General features: G+C 44.2%; 1 protein-coding gene across 1 annotated transcript in view; it reads left to right on the forward strand.

The window, feature by feature from the left end:
* Positions 1 to 19041, forward strand: part of GABRP (gamma-aminobutyric acid type A receptor subunit pi) — a 38257-nt gene that overhangs the window by 8663 nt on the left and 10553 nt on the right. The window contains exons 2-6 of the mRNA XM_034779338.1: positions 2844 to 2945; positions 10321 to 10433; positions 14525 to 14592; positions 17239 to 17456; positions 18284 to 18366. Of these exons, the coding sequence (XP_034635229.1) occupies positions 2890 to 2945; positions 10321 to 10433; positions 14525 to 14592; positions 17239 to 17456; positions 18284 to 18366 (538 nt within the window). The 5' untranslated portion in view covers positions 2844 to 2889. The remainder of the gene's footprint in view (positions 1 to 2843; positions 2946 to 10320; positions 10434 to 14524; positions 14593 to 17238; positions 17457 to 18283; positions 18367 to 19041) is intronic.

The following is a 19041-nucleotide window of genomic DNA, read 5'->3' on the forward strand; positions in this document are numbered from 1 at the left end:
GAGCTAGGGTGGGTCACAATCTGGATGGGACACTACTAACAGGAATAAGTGCATTGCATTGGTAATCCAGCAGGTGATGTGCCCATCATGGCATTCATGAGCACTGCTCTTCTGAAGAGGCCGTCTTTCACATGAAATGAGAATACCAGGCCTTGACTCCAGCACTTTATTCTATTTAACATCTCACGGCACTTTTCAGGAGAGGAGCTGTGTTAATCCTAGTGCTCTGGCCCAATGCCAATTTGAATAATTGAATTCTGCCTCCATAAGAGCCCTCTCCTCCCCCTCCAGTAATTTCAACTGGATACAATGTTCTCCACTTTCCATCCTAAACTGTTGTGTAGCGTTGCTGTGAGCTGTTAAAACAATTCCAGTTGCGTTTCAGTGGTGGGCAGGTAGGAAATCATGTGCATGCCAAATTGGATGAAAAGTGACAGATATGCAAGAGCCTTATCAGAACGTCAGAATTTACACAGAGAACTGGCGATGTCAGAATATATTTCATTTTTGGGAAACACTCCATTCATATCCCATTTTTGCCCCCACTTGATTCTCCTTATATGATTCCTTTGGGTTCATTGTGGTGCCTAGCTGAAACTGCTTGCCATATTGTTTCATGGAGCTGCTGCCAGGAATGCCATGAGAAAAGAACAGCAAGCCTCTTCCCTCGGTTCCCATATGCTGATCCCATCCATTACATACAGCAGGTAGGTTAGGACTTGAGAAACTCAAGCTCAGATCTGCCCTTAAGAGCACCTGAAACAAACAGCGGAGTGAGGCTCTAAGGTGATAGGTCACTGAACCCCAGGCTTTAGGACTCATTTCTCTCCTCTTACATTTAAAAGCAGCCGCTGGCAGCACAGGCAGCCAATGTTTTTGATTATTCTTTAATCCAGTTATTGCAAGGCTTGCTTTTTAATGACGTGTACAACCACCTTTGCCTAGCAATAGGGTGGCAGGATGGCTACTACTGGCATCACTTCCTTAAAGAGAAGTGGCATCCACTCTAGCATTGGGTGGTTTGCTATCCCTGCTGAAAATTTACAGAGCCTACCCCATCCAGGGCAAACTCTCAGCCTTGCCCAAGCTAGTCCCAAGTCAGGACTTCTGGGTGCTAACAGTGGGCTAGATTCTCCCTTGCATCTGAGCTCAGCTCAGCACAGGAGCAGGGAGGAGCCATCAGGGAGCTGGTTACAGCTCTCTGATTTTCACAGCCTGGGCTCCACATGAGTTAGGCCACTGGAATATGGTCCCATAGAGAGACTACACCAGTGAAGCCTGGGCAAATAAAACAGAAATTGATGATGCTTGCGCTCTGCCCTGGTGTGTCTTTTCTTTCTCTGGGAATGCTCTTTATATGGTGGATTGAGCAGCTGGTGCAGTAACCAGCTCTGCTGGCTTTGCATCAGCATGGAATACCCCTTTGCCCAGGGAGTTCTCCACTGGCAAGTTACAGTCTGAATCCAGCCCCTTTGTACCACCTGAGTAATGCAAATAGGCAGGATTGTAATGCACATTTGGACCACAGTGTGCTAACTGAGATGGCTCTAACTGCAAAATAGGAAATGTTCAAAGTGTTTTAGTTTGGGGCATTATGGAATAAGGGCCAGCTCTGAAGTTTGAATGCAAATTTCAGGCCATAATGAGAAAACACATTGAGTTAAATTCTGTTCTCAGTTGCTTTCACTGGCCTAAATCCAGAGTAACTGCACTGACTTGCATAGAGTTATTCCAGACTTATATAAATGTAACTCAGTGCAGAACATGGTCCATCAAAGCTAAATATTTCCTTGCCAATATCTGCATGAAAGCACTCATATACTCAGACGTATTTACATGCTCATTTGGAGTGGTTTGATGGTACAACATCATGTTCCCAACTTGAGTTCAGCATGGCCAAGTAATGAGAATGTCTTAGCAACCACAGTGTGTGCAGATCAGCTAACTCCTAGTTTGTTCTTGTTAGAAAGTACATTTATTTGGGAGTGTGACACAGCCATCCATATGCTTTAGGGAAGCTTTTTAACTGACCCACTCTTTTGTTCAGTGAACTTAATACTGGAGAGGGGCTGCAGGTACATTGTAGTCAGATGAAGGCTAGTTGATCATCATGTTGTTCCTTTCAGAAAAGCACAGACCTGAGGAACTCTAAGGCTGAAAGCCAAGATTCAGTTCCACTCCTAGAAAAGTCAACAAAACTATTTTAAAATAGAATGATTTCATCCTGTAGCGAACCCTGAGTTACCTGCCAGTGGTACTATTAATAACCATATGTTTATCGCAGGCATGACCTAATGGAGTACAGAGACTAAAACATTTTAAAGCAATATTTGGGGCCCAGTTGTGTTAGAAGCTAAAACCCTGCTGTGAGGAAAGGAGATCAGATGAATCCAGAGTCGGATCACTGTTAGGAAATGCTGAAAAGCCTTCCTACTTAATAAAGATTTTCCACCATAGCCAGAATGCCATTCACATCAATCCTTCTTTCTGCCCTTCTTAAACCAAAAACTCAACCCCAAGCCACATTTTCTGTGGAAGAAATGGTATCAAATCCAGAGCCTCCATGAAGTGCACTGAGCATTGCCAGTCTCTTTTATGTGGAAGGCATTGCTGAGAGACCATGGTGATGGGCATCATTACAGAACCGAAAGAAAGAAAGAAAGAACAGATTCTGGAGTCCATATGTGTTGAGAGTGCTGGATCAGGCCCTGATGTTCAGATTATAGAAGAAATGTTTAACTCTTGTCCCCCATCCACTCCCCCAGGATAATATCTCTGTGTGTGCTCATGCACATTTTCCTTAAACTGCTGTAAATTACATGCCGTTCCTTTCTGCTTCGCAGATGATCAGTAGAAGTATCACAGCCAGCACTGAAACAAACTCCAGAAATGTACTGCAGATATTTTGTCCTCATCTGTGCGTGGCTTTTTCTTCCAACTCAAAGGTAAGGTTCCTGACAAGGATACCATCTGAAGTGTAGTTGATATAAATGCTGGGGGCAGGAGGGAAAATAGCCATGGTCCAGACTCCAATCCCTTCCTAAGAGGGCTGGATGCATCAGGGGAGAGCTGATTACACCATCCCAAAGGATAGTGAAATGGGCACAACTCCCTGAGTCACAGTTCCTCACTAGGGAGGTGCTGCCCCCTTTCTACAGCTCAGTCAGGCTCTTGAAAATTGCAGCTTTGTGTAACTTCCATTAGAGAATCTGGAACCACATGACCCTCCCCTAGTTTTAAGTTTAATTAAAGTGTAAAAGTCGGTGAATTTTTCAAGTGACCCTATGCCCAACTCCAAGGGAGGCTGAAACCGTTCATGCCTCAGTCATGAAACAACATGAAGCTGAGCAGTTCTGATCATTGCCTTGGGATTTGTGGGTTCTTTCAGATCCGAAACCTACAGTGAAATTTCAGGGCTATGAAACCTACATAAATGAGAACTGAAGAAAAAAATTCACAGAAACCTCCAGAACCCAACCTGCTGCATTTCACACTGCATAGCCCTCGCTGCCATTAGGTACTGGCAGTGGGATGATGATGCACTGCCTTGGACCTTGTTTTGCCATTTACACCAGAATAAACACCATAAGACCAGAATTATCCATTCATTCACAGTGCTGGCAATTTTTTTTGTACCAACTTTATACAGGGTGTAAGTGAGCACACAGGGTCTGGCTCCACTGAGAAATTACACCATGTTAGAACACGACCCCTCTCTGTCTTTCTAGCTGGGTACTTTAGCTTGCCCTGGTCACCTCAGTGTGTAAGTGCCTTCAGACACATTAGTGATTTCTCTTCAAAATACCCCTGGGTCAAGTTTATCCTCTAACTATGGAATGCTAATTTTTACATAACTAACAGAGATAGGTCTGAATGAAAACTCTGCATCTGATCACCCCTGGAGTGAGAAAAAAATTGACTTTGCACATTGGAGCTCAGACTCACTTCTGATCATCGGCCATGCAAGCACAGAGCCAAACACAGCAGCTTGATTGTGCTCAGTTTGAAAAGCTTTGGCTCAGGCTGTGAATGTTTAGTATTGACTGCCACCTGCACCTCCCAACCCAATTCACCCAGAGGCTGAAGGTAGGATTCCTCCCTCTCCTGATGGCATTAGCTGCGCAGGGACACTCTGACACTAGAGGATTGTCCGTAAACAATAACAAGCGAGGTGCAAAGCATTTCCTGGATATCAGTGACCACCAAGGAGGAGCTGATGGCCTGAGGTACAGCTTTTAGCTATCAAAAGGTGATGACTAGGGAGGGAGGAGGAATGGATGTATTCACATATGGGTTTTATAACAAGGGGGTGCAGTTTTAGATCTTGTAACCAATCAGCTTTGTAATGAGGGATGCCATTTCATGTGTTCCGTACTGGACAGTTTTAGAGACTTCTAAATCTCCTCCATTTCTAGGCTGTCAAACCGCATGTTCCAAATGATCACAAAGGACATCGTTTACACCCCATACTTATGCATGAGATGGGGGTAGTGGGGGCAGATGTGCAGGGGCAGTAGGGCCGCTGACAAAATCTCAGGCACCTAATTAACCCAGTCCTCATTGGGCTGCTAAGATAGCTGCGGAGGGCCCTATCCTGTGATGAACAGACCTGTAGATGACACAGATAGATTGCTTGACTCTTCTTCAATATTGTTTTCTACCTATATAAGGGCTTTATACTCCCACCCACCAGGGTGGTATCTGAGCATCTTCTATGTAAAATCAATAGCAACAGCAAATCCCTAATGACTTCATGGAATGAGTCTCTGGCACTTTTCTCTTCCTGGGGGCAACATACTGCTTGTAGCTGGGTCATGTGCTATATTTTTAAGGTGGGAGGGGTAATTGGGTGTCTAAACCCCATTCTGTCACACCCACTAAGAGGTTAAGAGACAGAGTAGCTACCTCTCCAGCTGCAGCTGATTGGCAGATCAGCAACACTTGGAATAAGAGGCTGCAGCAAGGTTGGGAGCTATCATCAGGAAACTGGGAAGAAGCCACCAAAGGAGCAGGACCAGGACGAGAAACACCCAAGGACTGGGGTGAAACCCACCAGCCTACGTGGGTATTCCTTCTCCTGCACTCCATGAACTAGAAGAAGACTGGACTGGGGTGTTGCTTCTAGGCTCAGAAGAAAGACAACATAAGGATTTGAGGATTGTGGGAACTGAACTGAAAGATTAGGAGAGCAGGGTCTGAAAGGGCCAGCCAGGGCCGGCCCACAACATTTTGGCACCTGAGGCAGGCAGCACAAATGATGCCCCCATGCCCCCTCGTTTGGGCCAAAGCTTTGAAAGGTCTCAATTCTGGCTTCTTCCTGTTCTACTCTTCTCATGATACTACTCTGCTACCTACCCCAATAAAGAAGAACTAACAACTTAAAATGCCTCGTTCAGAAATTTTAAGTAACTGTAGGTATGACTTTGCTTTGTTGCTTTGTTGTTCCATTGCTCCAGATATATCAAGGTCAACACCTTGGAGTCTCTTGCTTAGTACATTTATTTCAAACCATATGTCATGCCACAACACTAAGCCACACAGAAATTTGAAGTTATGTATGTTTCTTGTGATTCCATTTTCCTCTGCCACTCTTCTCCCAAGAACAGTTCCTGTCATAGCATTATCCTCCATAATGGTAATTATGGCATCATCTATCTTCCCAATTTGGTGTGTGATATGCTTTACTGCCTCCACTCGACTTTCCCATTGTGTGGCAGTCAGTGTTTTCAGTGTCAGAGAGGATGTTCCCAGATGTTGCTTCAAAATTTGCCATTGATGAGTTGATGCAGAGAAAAATACATAGATGCTTTGAATTACATTAAAAAATTCAGCAGCCTCACTAGAAGCTGATGCTGCATCACTGACCACCAAGTTCAATGAATGAGAACTGCATGGGACAAAAAAAGCTCGAGGGTTTAACTCTCAGATCCGTGTCTGCACTCCTCTGTTCTTTCCTCTCATGTTGGCACCATTATCGTAGCCCTGACCTCTCAGGTCAGCTATCGCAATTCCCATATCTTCCAGCTTTTAAGAAGCACATTTGTCATACCAGCTCCTGTAGTATCATCAACGTCAATAAATTCTAGAAAATGCTCTCTGACAGTCACCATTGCAGGGACATTTTCACTAGGTTCTGTTGTTGTTGTTACAAAATGCACCATTAAAGTCATTTGTTCCATATGGCTGATGTCAGGTGTGCAGTCCAGAATAACAGAGTAATATCTTGCTGACTTCAGATCTGCCACAATCTTCTGTTTGACTTTTGTTGCCAGTAACTATATGATCTCATTTTGAACTGTTTTACCAAGGTAATGGTGTGTGTACATTTCTTGGGTGGTGACTCTTCTTAGATGCTCCTGGAGTACAGCATCAAACTCAGCCATCAGCTCCACAATTTTAAGGAAGTTTCCATTGTTTGGCACAGACAGCTGATCTGAAGTGCCACGCAGTGCTAGGTTTTGAGTAGCAAAGTAGTAAAGAGACGCTGATGCAATCTTCTCTTGATGCTGATCATCTATGGTCTCATCTCAAGCTCTTTCCTCTGATGGAATGCTCTCTGGTGATTTGCTGCCTTCTCATGGCATGCCAGCACAGCACTCCACCATCGCTGTGCATCTAGAGCAGAGAGAATACATATGCACCAGCAACAGACACAATTTTCTACACTCTGGGTCCTAGTGGCACCCCCTCTCCTCCCCCCAGTCTGGCACCTGAGGCGGCCGCCTCAGTTCGCCTCATGGTAAAGCCAGCCTTGGGGCCAGCATATATCTGACGAAGCTGCAGACAGGCTAGAGGGACTGAGTCCCTTCACAGGCCAGGAGTTGGGTAAGAATTGAGGTGTAGAAGGGGTGTCACTGCTATGAATCTCACTGTATGATGGAAAGTCTTTTCCCAGCAGTTTATCACAGAAATGAGAGACTGGCTCTTCTTCCTTCAACTAAATCCCTGGATCAAGATCTGGGTTTGGACAGGGGTATGTAGCTTTCAACCAATCCACTTGGTAGGAGAATCTAAATCCAAATACCCTGAACACTAGGGAGGCTGTAATCCAGAGTTCCAAGCCGAGTTTGGATCCAGAGCCGGAGACCAGACCTGTGATGTTGGTTCTGACATGTCTTTACCTACTGCCGAAGATGGCCAGAGGCATTAAAAATGAACCAAAAACCTCAGACGCCTAGTCTAGCCACTTCTCCTCTTCTGTTTAAGAAGCAATGGTGCCTCAGCATCATTACCATGGTGCAGACACATGTAGCCAGAGACCATGGCTTTAATTGGCAAGGCTCATGAATTCAGCTACAGAATTTCACTGAGATCCTCCACTCTTCTCTGCAGCTGACAGGCGCATGCTTAGCAGCACAAGTCACTGGGAAAATATTACTTCAATACTGCATACTCTGCACTGGTATCGCACTGAGTCCTATAGCATCCCCTACTGGCCAAGAGTAGCTCTGCAGCACTCTGCCTCAGTTTCCTTTTATGTTTGGGGCCCCTTAAAAGTCCACACAGTTCAGATACTTAAAACATTCGCCATCACTCCGTCTTTTTAATAGACCTCAAAACCTATAACTTTCACCCCAGTTTCAGCTGGGCTCAAGCCATCCTCCCTGAAGATCTGTCCTCTCTCTAAAGTTTACTTCTTTCACCCTACTGCCAAGCTGGGCACATCCCCTCTGCCCTGGGCATCTGTCTTGCTGCTTTCCCACCACCTTTTGTCTGAGGCTTGGCCTTCTCCACTGGCCTTCCCAACCCCGGCTCATTCAGGGCCCTCCTGGAACCTTATCACTCTCTGACAGCATCTCCCAACCACCTGCAACTCTTTCCCCCTTTATAAGGCTCAGGTGCCTTCCCTTAAGTCCACTTGGGCAGCAGGTCATCAGTCCAGGAGCACTGGACCCCACTGCCTCCTAAAGGGGCCAGTTCAGTTCAGGGTCTCTGACCTGGTTTTCAAAGTCTTGCATTGGATTAGTCCTGGCTACTGGAGAGATTGTCTCTCTCCATCCAGCCATGGCCTACTTTGAAGGCCATATTGCACTTGAATGAGGAAACTATCAGCCAACACGGTGAGGCTGACAACTGGGACTGGAAGACGCTTCCCAAGACCAAGACACTGGATCTCCCTCTCAGATGAGAGAACAGCCACTAACCTCGCTGCATTCAGAGTTAAGTGCAACTATCACTGACAGTACTCTGCTCATGCTGACAGGGGCATTTTCATATTCAGAGTAAGAAAGGAGGAGACAGAAGCCTGTCTGTTGCTGAAAGGGGCTCGTTACCCTTATTTTTGTTGTTTGGATTGTAAACTCTTTGGGGCAGTGGCCATTGCTGTGTTCTGTGTACAGCACAATGGGATCCCGGGGCATGGTTGGAGCTTCTAGCTCTTACCTTAGTTAGTCCATCCCATGCTTTGCTGCATATTGGGCTACCCACATTTGCTATCCTTGCCTGTCAACTGCCCATCTCTCCAAATCTTCCATTTCATGTTGAGGTGCTTGATGTCATTCAGAACTGTTCATTTCCATGTTATTCACGGTCTTTCTCTTTCTTCTTGTGTTTTCTGGCTTCCATTCAAGGGCAGTATTTGGTAAGCATTCTTTTTCCATTCTCAGCACGTCCCAGCCACTGATGTCTTCTTTTGTAGATTATTTGTGAGAGGGTACCTTGTCCGGTAATTTTTCTGACTTCTTCATTCGTCTTCCTATCTCTATATGTTATTCCCAATATTCTTCTCAAACAGTTGTGATGACATGCATGCAGCTTTTGCATATCTATCTTGGTAAGTTGCCATATCTCACTGCTATATATTGTGATAGCGATAACAATTGCTTTGTACACATTCAGTTTTGTCTTGAGGGAGATGTTTTTGAGTTGCCAGAAGTTTTTGAGTCTTCCAAATGCAGCGTTTGCCTTCCCAATTCTTATTATTATTTCCTCGGAACTAGTACCATCTTGATGGTACTTCCAAGATACGTAAAATTGTCCACCTTCTCCAGTTTCTCTTCTTCAGTTTTGATTTCTGTCCCTATAGTCCGCATTAACATGACTTTACATTTCTTTGCATTGTATCTCAAACCTATCTTCTCCATTACTTCTTTCACTTGGTTTGTGCATTTTTGTAGTTCATTGGCATCTTCACTGATAAGAGCGATGTCATCAGCAAAGTCTAGATCAAATAGCCTTGAATTGTTCCATTTTAGGCCATATGTATCACTGTCACATTGTTTTAATCCATAGTCGATGACTAGCATAAGCATAAACAAAAAAGGAGACAGGATGCACCCTTGCCTTACCCCTGTCTTGATGCTGAATGGCTTACTCAATCCATTTTCCATTTTAATGCAGCACTTTGAGTTGTCGTAGAATGTCTTCATAATGTTAATTAATTTTGTTGGAATTCCATATTGTTCCACAATTTTCCACATTGTTTCTCTATTTACACTATCGAATGCCTTTTGTCCACAAAACTGATGACAAGACTGCCTTGGAATTCAATTGTGTTCTCAATAATCCGTCTCAGGGTGAAAATAGCATCTGTGCATGATCTCCCTTGTCTAAATCCAGATTACTGTTCACACAATACAAATAATAATTGTGGGAAGCAATCAGCTACTATGGTGATAGGCACTAATACAAGAACCCACATAAGTAAACATTAAGGAAGTCATAAGCAAATTCCAACTGTCACCATTCCAACTGTTTCTGCACATAAGCATCTTCCCTAGCCAACCATATCCCTCCTATACCGCTGTAAAACACCCCAAACTTTGGATTGTCTGTTTAATGAAGTCACACGCTGATTGCCCACAGTCCCTGTCCCGCACACAAATTAAACAGCAGAATCAAGTGCTGCTGGCTTTGATGAAGTGTTTTATGCAGTTTCTGTTGGACTGCTGTATACATGCAGGCAGTGTTTCCCAAACTTGGGACGCCACTTGTTTAGGAAAAGCCCCTGGTGGGCTGGGACAGTTTGTTTACCTGCTGCGTCCACAGGTCCGGCTGATCACGGCTCCCACTGGCCGCGGTTCACTGCTCCAGGCCAATGGGAGCTGCTGGAAGCGGCGGCCAGCACATCCCTCGTCCCGTGTCGCTTCCCACAGCCCCCATTGGCCTGGAGTGGCGAACCGCGGCCAGTAGGAGCCGCGATCGGCCGGACCTGCGGACGCGGCAGATAAACAAACAGGCCCGGCCCGCCAGGGGCTTTTCCTAAACAAGCGGCGTCCTAAGTTTGGGAAACACTCCATGCAGGGAACGCAGCTGCAGCTGCACAGCAGATGCTCCCAGCATGCCCTGCCATGCCTAACAATATGTATTTGTATATTTTAGAAAGTGCACGCTGGGCCATAAATCGGGCACACACAGCAGTGACGCGGTATCGCTCCCTGGATTTGAGAACCTCACGGAGGGCTACAACAAATATCTCAGGCCATACTTTGGTGGTACGTCAACAGAACATTTCAGTGTCTGATAAAACGATTATATAATCAGTAATATTTGCATGGAGAGAATAATGTTTTGTGGGTTTTCTCTAACAAGCACTAGTTTATCTGTCCCTGTTAAATTAGCTGGGGCTGGGACTATGTGCCCAAAGTCCATCCTCACCTACTCCATCCAATTCTGTTTGCTCAGTAGGACTGTATGTGTATGACTGAAGGCAGAATTTATTCCCTTCGGACATATTTGTCTGTGGAATAAAGAACAGGAAGCTTAGTGAGTTTTGACACCTGTCAAATTAGCTACATTGGGCTAAATTCTGCCCTGTTATAACCACGCAGCCCCTTTGTGTCAGTTTGTCCCCTTGGTGTGGCTGTGTATTCGTTAATGGACATCCATTTTATAAGGGTCATTGTGGCTGCAAATGAATGAAGCCTGGCTCCTTGAACTGCAGCATTGCTCACTTATAACTTCCTTCCTGTTTAGTCCCAGTCTCTGGGGATTTGTTTCCACTGTGGAACTATATACACTAAATTCTAAACAGCCTATGCCAGGCTTTGCCTTAAATGTTGTGAAGGGACAACCTTCTCAGTGCACAGAGCATGTCTGGACGTTCTGTGAAGTGCAGATGACCAAGCCTCAGGCAGTCTGATTACGACCCCTATGCCATGTAATGTAGCTGGTGTACCTTGGCTTTGTCTTACACCTTTTCACTTCTCTCTCTTTATCTTCCTCCTGTGGTGATAAATCTCTACAATAGTGGAGTTACATAGAGTAATGACCACTAAGTCTGGTATTGTGGAATAATACCAGCTCTTCATTGAAATTTGTCCCATAGGACAACAGATGGTTAAAAAATAGAAGAGAGAAGTTTAAATGCATGCAAGTCAATATCAGCACAAGTTTAATATGTTCATAACATATTGGGTAAAAATTGTCAGGACTCTGGCTCCTAAATAACTATCACTTTTGAAAATGGGATCTAGCTCCTAAATCACTTTGGCGCTTTTGAAAATTGTCTTTTTTGCAACTTGAAATCTTAGTAGGCAAATTCTAGATACATTTAAAAAATCTTGTTAAACCTAACTGACTTTTAGAAAGTGGGTGGCTTCAATTCTAACTGGCAAGCTATATAGGATTGAGCAAGTCAGATAGGTGAAAAAAGTACACGTGTTGACTACATAGATATATATGGCCTGTTCCTGAAATGTGGTGACCACCTGCAAATCCTGTTGACTTCAGTGCAATTTGGGGTGCTCAGCACCAATCAGGTTCAGGTCCCTGTGGCCTTAGGGCTTGATTCTGCCGTCCTTATGCACCCAAATCTCCCCCTGAAACCAATGGGAATGAAGTATTGGGCCCAGTGCATATGAATGTTTCCGATCTGTGGGTTATGAAGGAAATGTTCTAATATGTTACTGTGCCATATATTTGCTACTGTGCTGACGGGATTTGATCTTCCTCATGTTCACCCTTATTACAATAAAAAGAGGCAAAATATAAACTGACTTACACTAATGTCTTCTGACATTTCCTAGGATGGAGCTGCCCTCTTGTGGTGAATCCTAGCTTCAGTGCTCAAAAAGAGGCAGCCACACTACCAAGCTATGTGGTTCTGTCAATGTAAAATTTAGTGTGTATAGACACAATGAAAGGGGATACTTTGCCTCCATTTTGTCATGTGTTTTACTCACTGACAAGCTACCTCCTTTCTAGCTAACGGCTGTTCTTCAAGGGTTTCGCTTTACGGGAGCTGAAGTGAACTCCACAAAGGGCTCTCCCAGGCCCATAAGCACCAATGAGGCCTGCTTTGTCACCTGGTGTGGGTCCTGTGTGCTGAGGAGAATTTCACCCCATATGTACTGAAATCTGCTAACTAAATTTCTAGTAGGGCCCATTTCCTGACTTGGGAAACACCTGCCCAGGGGACAGGAAACCCCACAAGTTCTGACTTTGTTGTTCTACTAAGTGGACTGAGTTTTCTTCGACCTCTACAGAAATGGCAGGGGTTTGGCCTCCTAAGCCCACAAATCTTCCTGACCCCAATGCCCCACAATTCATGCTCCCCATAGAGCAGTGATGCCCACTGGCTGCTGTCCCACCCAAGCCACCCGTTGTGGGGGGGAGACAGGGTATTCACTGTGCACTACCTCTGAAGGGACAACATGTGAAGATAACGTTGTTTACAGTGATTTCCTGTGGGTAAGGAAGCTGGGGGGCAGGGAGGGCAGGTGGGGAACAGTGGCACAGACAGCAGCAGTCTCCATCTGGCTCTGCACCTGGTCCATACCCTCCTAAAGTACATCTACTGAGAGGCTTTTATGAGATCAGGCAAATAAGGAACAATGGCAGAGAGCTGGCAATTCCTCTTCCATCCTCTCCAGATAGGCTCCGGCCAGCTGGGTTCTCTGTGCTCAGTGAAGCAACAGGGTCAAATGGGCCGTATCCCAGGAGACAGAGCAGATTTCCAAAGCTGGGTGTGCAAAGGAGAACATGTATCTTTTCTCCATAAAGCAAATCTCTCTTCCCATATACTTCCAGTGCACCTTACAGCACTCTGTCCTCTGTTCAACTCCAGTTACAAGGCAGGACGGAGGTGGCCACATTAAAACAAACCTAATACGCTGTCTGCTGCCAAACAATGGTTCACTGGGGCACAATGGTCACTCACTGTAAAAGATTTCCTTAAATCCCGTTTGGCAGGTTCTCGGGGTGCTGGGCTCAGCACTCTGGGACGGGGGAGGTCAGACTCTGTGCACAGATAGTTGGGAGGGTCCCTAGATCAGGTCTCCACTATGAGCTTCTGTGTACACTGCAGCTGGGAGGTGTAATCGCAGCACATGGAGATGTACCTGAGATAGCTTTGATTTGAGCCCAGTGATCACTTTCAGTGAGTGGTGCTGCTCACATGAGAGGCCATGGCAGTTGATTAGACTCACAAAGGGTGACACCTGAATCACTTATAAATCCCTGAATAACCAGGATTGTAGGGAACAAAATCTCACCCTCCCAAACTCAGGGACAGGCTGCAGGACTTTAGAGGGAGAGTGAGGCTGGGGACTCTGCCGTGCTTTGCATCAGGAAAAGGCTGTGTGGTTCAGTGGACAGGACATAACTAGGGATCGGGGTGGGGCTCAGTCCTATTCCTGCTTTTGGTTCTGACTCACTGGGCAAGTCGCTTAATTGTTCCAGGACTCAGTTTTCTCATCTGAGATATGAGGATAATAATTCTTACCCACCTCTAGAGCATTCTGAGATTGCGCCATGGAAAGTGTTATATAACAACTCAAGATTGTTATCATTACATATGCTGAGCCATGTGTAGCCCTTGATTTCTGTGGCTGATTGCAATGGAAATATTGCCTACCTGGATTGCCTGGGTGTATGGCCACTAGTGCTGCACGTGATCATTTCTGTCCGCTGATGCCACCAAAGAAATTGGCAGCACAAGTCAAAAGTTTTTGAGCATGAGATTTCACAACCCAAACAGTCTGCTCATGTTTAACTCTCTGAAATTTAGTCTAGTTCTTTGGTCGCTGGCAGCAATAGGGACACCCCTATATGTAGGCTTGGAAGGATTAGACTTTTATAGGTAAATGTTGATTGCATCATACGTGTGCAAACCGATGAAAAAGTATTTCCATCAGTAATAATCAAAGTAGACAGTTAGGCAAAGTAAGACCAATGCTGCTTGAGAACTTATTAGAATTTGATTTTAAGGCTATGTATTTTGTATATTTTGATATTTGATGTTGACAGTTTGGTTTAATGGTTACAAAGCTTTAACTTTTTTAATCTGTCTACTGTCATTAAATAATTGTCTGACCTCCCTGTAGTTTCCCACAACTGTGAAAATGTAAATAGCTAGATAAAAATCTTTAAAAAGCTTTAAAATAAACATTGATATTATGCATCAAAATTATAAAAAAAAAAATCTAATTCTTGCAAGACTACCTATGTGTGCTGCTCGATTGAGTGCAGTGAACTGAATTCCATACTGAATGCTAAGTGTCCATTTCTTTTGTTTAGTACACAACAACATAGTGTTACCTTCACCCTTTCTTCACTCTAATCTAAGCCTCTCTATCCCTCCCAGGGAAACCTGTTCAAATAGCATTGAGCCTGGACGTTGCAAGTATTTCAAGTATATCTGAGAGTGACATGGTAAGTGACTCAGTCTCGATTACATACTGAGGAGAAAGGGGCCAGTTTGGCTCTGCTGCTCTAGAGGGGATCCAAGTTCGAGACACCAGAGTTGGAGACCAAGAGTGACTGATTGTTTGGGTGCCTCTGTTCTTAGGAGCCCAGTGTGGCAATTCCCAACTAAGCCACAGACATCCTATGACCTTGGGACCAGATAAGCATTTGGGACCAAGTCCTCAAAGGTATTTAGGCATCTAACTCCCTTTCAATGGGAATTGGGTGCCTAAAAACCTTTGACAATCTTGGCCGTGGTCTCCCTGTGCTCAGCTGCTCTTCTGCAAAATGGGGATAATAGCACTTTCCTCACTCACAGGGCTGCTGTGAGGATCAAATCCATTCAGAATTCCCCATTCACAAGCACTCAGGTGCTACAACCGAGGGGATATAAGGACTGAGTTAGAGACAGAGACAGGGAGCTGACTGTCAAAAGGCAGGAGCTCAGCATGTCCTGAATGCCGGTCCCTTTTGAGGGGTCTGAAGCTGGGCACCAAAAATGGTGGCACACAAAGTTATTATTCACAATGGAAGATCTTAGCCATGGGCTGCAGCTGTTATAGCATTTCATCCCCCCTTCTGTTTTCCTGCAGAGTCTCCTCTTGCAGGCTTAGGCATGACACTGAGCGTTACTCCAGAAGCCACCTCCAGTCCTCCTCTTTAGCCTTCAAATTGTGGAGGAGTAAAGCAGATTAAAGCTGAGGAGAAAGCCCTCTGAACATTAGGCTAGAAGGGCCATCACCCCAAGGAGAAATATAAAGGGAAACCTTCACCAAAACAGGGTATTTTCATGAGTCTAGTTTCCCACCCCTTGTAAAACTATCCCTTTCTACAGCATATATTTCCTCCACATCCCACCTAAATTCCCCTTGTGTCAAGGAGAACATTATAGAGACATACTCTATGGCTAGATAAATAATTGAAATGACCCAGAGGTTTTCCCCTTCATCACCAGTATTAATAATTCACTATACTGAAACTCTTAACAGTTCATCATTTCAATCACTTAAGTCATAGAGTAGAACTTACTCCCTCACTTCCCACACACACACAACAGTCTGAGAATCAAATCTGAAGAGCGAGGATAACATAATTTATTTAGCACCTTTCATACCGAAGGATTTTACAAACCATCTATTGAACATAAGGGAATTGATTCATCTGCCACTGAAATGCAGCCATGTCTGGGCAGGAACATGGTAGCTGTATAACGATGCAGAACAACACTACACAATCATGAAAGCTGCATTTAGTTCATCTGCAAACTAGAGAGCCAAGGATTGCCACAAGGTCTGGTTATGTATCCAGGAGGCTCAGTAAAGAACTGTCTTTGTATCCATTACAACTGAGCCCTGTTTTTCCCTTTATCATGGGGGCACTATAAAAATACTTCATCCACTTGTAACTGCTGGGGAGATTTTAGGCAGGCTGGATATTGCAACCAAGTTGAAATTTGACCAGGACACTAGAATTAACACTCCTACTCTTGCAAAACGTTCTGTGAGATCTTCAAGGACAACAGTTGGTCAAGATCTTGTTTTTTGACTCTCCTACCTAAAACTTCAGTCCCATAGCATCCCTAGTCCCTGGCTTGGGCTCAGTTTAGTACCGACCTGACAGAAGAGTAACACTACAAGCTTTGACTGCACTTCCTACTTTATTTGGCTTAAAGAGCATGTTATTTTCTTACATTTCTTCAGCATATCACCCCCAAAATACCTCTCCTCTAAGCACAACCCACCCGCCCCGTTTGAGTGATCTAAATATAGCTCCCAATAGTGAATGAAGGGAACAAATATTGTACAGGACCAGTGGCATGACTCATTCGTGGTCCTGCTTATCTCCATTACTCCAAACTGTGTTATTCTTCTCATCATCTACTATGCATAATCTTTCCTTCCCTTACACAATTGCCTTCCATGGCTTAAGAAAACGAACTTTCAATAGGGTGAATAGGTGAAATGCAGGTGAGTGTTTGCTCTTGGACTTTTAGCTCTGGTGAAAGGCCAATGCAGCTGTATTTGAATACCTGCTCTCCCTCTATGTGGCTATATATATATATATATATATATATACTGCATTCGTGTGTAGGTTACTTATATATTTTTCCCATACTGGAAGCTATTTCATATGTATTTGATGTAGGGGCTTGAGTAAGCCAGTCAACCTCTCTGCTTCTCTGTTTTCTCAGATGGAGATTATGATCCTTACCCACCTTAATACTTACTTATGTAAAGGGCTTTAAGGTTTAGGAGTGAAAAGCACAGTATAAGACTAAGTATTATGATTGTTTATTGGGTATGAATACATGAAAAACCTCAAGCAAACAGAGGAACTAAGTTCAGAATTCAAGTCTACCAGTTTTGTCCTGTGTGTTTTAAGCTGAGTTTTGGTGTGTTACATGCCCTACATTTAATGCTATGGCTGTATCCTTTAGGAAAGACAGCCAGAGGTCTGGATATTGTAGCAAAGGAGGGTGAAACAAACACACACACAGAGTTTGTGAAGACTATGCCTTAGCCTCCTTAATACGTCTTGGACATAGGAGGTGGACACCAATGCCTCATAAACATTCTTGCTGCGTGTCTTCTCACACCTGCCTTTCTCCTTCAGGACTACACTGCTACAATATATCTGCGGCAGCGCTGGACGGACCCCCGCCTGGTTTTTCATGGCAACAAGAGCTTCACTTTGGATGCTCGTCTAGTGGAATTGCTATGGGTGCCAGACACATATATTGTGGAGTCTAAACGGTCTTTCCTGCATGACGTTACCGTGGGGAATCGTCTTATAAGATTATTCTCCAATGGCACTGTCTTGTATGCATTAAGGTAAGTCACGGACTGGTGGTGAAGAGCAAATTATTAAAACCACACCGGATCAGAATGTACGTAGGCTGGTGTGGCCATCATGGTTAACAAGAGCTTTGGAGTCAACAGGCCCCTGGTTTTGACATTATTTTCTGGATCTCAGCGTAATTTAATTGCTCCTTCACTGCAGTTGCACATTCCTCCCAGTCAGTGCAATAGTTATCTTGTATTATTTCTATTGCATTAGTCCCTAGGAACTCCAGTCAAGGATCATCATCCCCTTCCTCCCCCCTCCATATCCTCCTTGTGGTAGGTGCTGTACAGAGCAGTAACACAGAAGACAGTCCCTGACCAGGGACCTTACAATTTCAGTGACAGACAAAAGATGGCAGATGGATAAAACAGAATGGGCTGGAAGAATGTGAGGGGCGGAGGAAACAAAATGAACAAACTTTAGCAGAAAACTGGAAGTCTTGGCTTGCTGCTTGCTTAACCAATACCAGCCAGTGGTGATCTGTAGGTATCACATGAATATTCAGTTAAAGCCACTTGTGTCATTTCCCCATTAATTTCCCATACTCATAGGGCCAAACTGTGCTCTCTCTTACTCCAATGTTAATCCTGAGTCATTCTATCTCCGCTGATTTAGACTACACTGGTATAACTAAGCTCAGAATTTATATGTTAGGCTGCAACTTCTCTGGTGTTATTAGTGCATTGATTTCAAAAGTCAGAACTATCCAAAAGCCTGATCAGAATCTTTGGGGTCTGTAGTTTGCTATGAAAAATAAAGACATCCTGCGATATGTTTTTATTGCACAGCTTCTGAACTCTTTCTCCCCATGTAGAATCACTACTACTGTTGCATGTAACATGGACCTGTCAAAATATCCCATGGACACACAGATGTGTAAACTGCAGCTGGAAAGCTGTAAGTATAGCATTTTACAGATGCCTGACAATATTTGCCTGGCCTATTTTGAATCTGTTTATTCGTTTGTAAGTGTCCATTCAAATATTTGGTTTCAGCCAGAACAGCCTCTGAAAATGTGCCTTTATTTTTGCAAATACAGAAACTTTTCAAGAAGAAAACAGTTCAACTTAATTCTTCAAATATAAATTATTGTTATTCCAGGGTTTATAAGGTTCCTGTCCTCATGGTCCCCATGCACACTTTATAGAAGTCACAATGGTAATAAACACTACCTTCCTCCAAACAGTCGGCAGGTATTTCAGTCTTTCACATAGACATAAATGATACTGTCTTTCTCTAAAATCACCTCCTTTTGAGCACACTCTTTCATTAGGGCTAGCCTTTGGTCCAATAGGTGGATAATAGGACCCAAATTTTCAAAAGAGTGCCCTCAGTTATCATCCATATTGCTCCCCATTCACACATGCAGTTCATGTTTGTGTATGCAGAAATCTCTGTCTTGAACACATGCATTGGACTGTAAACTTGCATAAGTCAGACACGCCCACTCGTGAAAATTAGAGACTAAGTGGAATTGCCTGGATTGTGGCTAAGACAGAATTTGGCTCTACAGCAATTTCATTGCTGGGCGGGTGGCTTCCCCTCTGAATAGGTCTGCCAGTTATTGATAAA

Source organism: Trachemys scripta, chromosome 8 (assembly GCF_013100865.1).
Source record: "Trachemys scripta elegans isolate TJP31775 chromosome 8, CAS_Tse_1.0, whole genome shotgun sequence".
NCBI classification, from domain to species: domain Eukaryota; kingdom Metazoa; phylum Chordata; order Testudines; family Emydidae; genus Trachemys; species Trachemys scripta.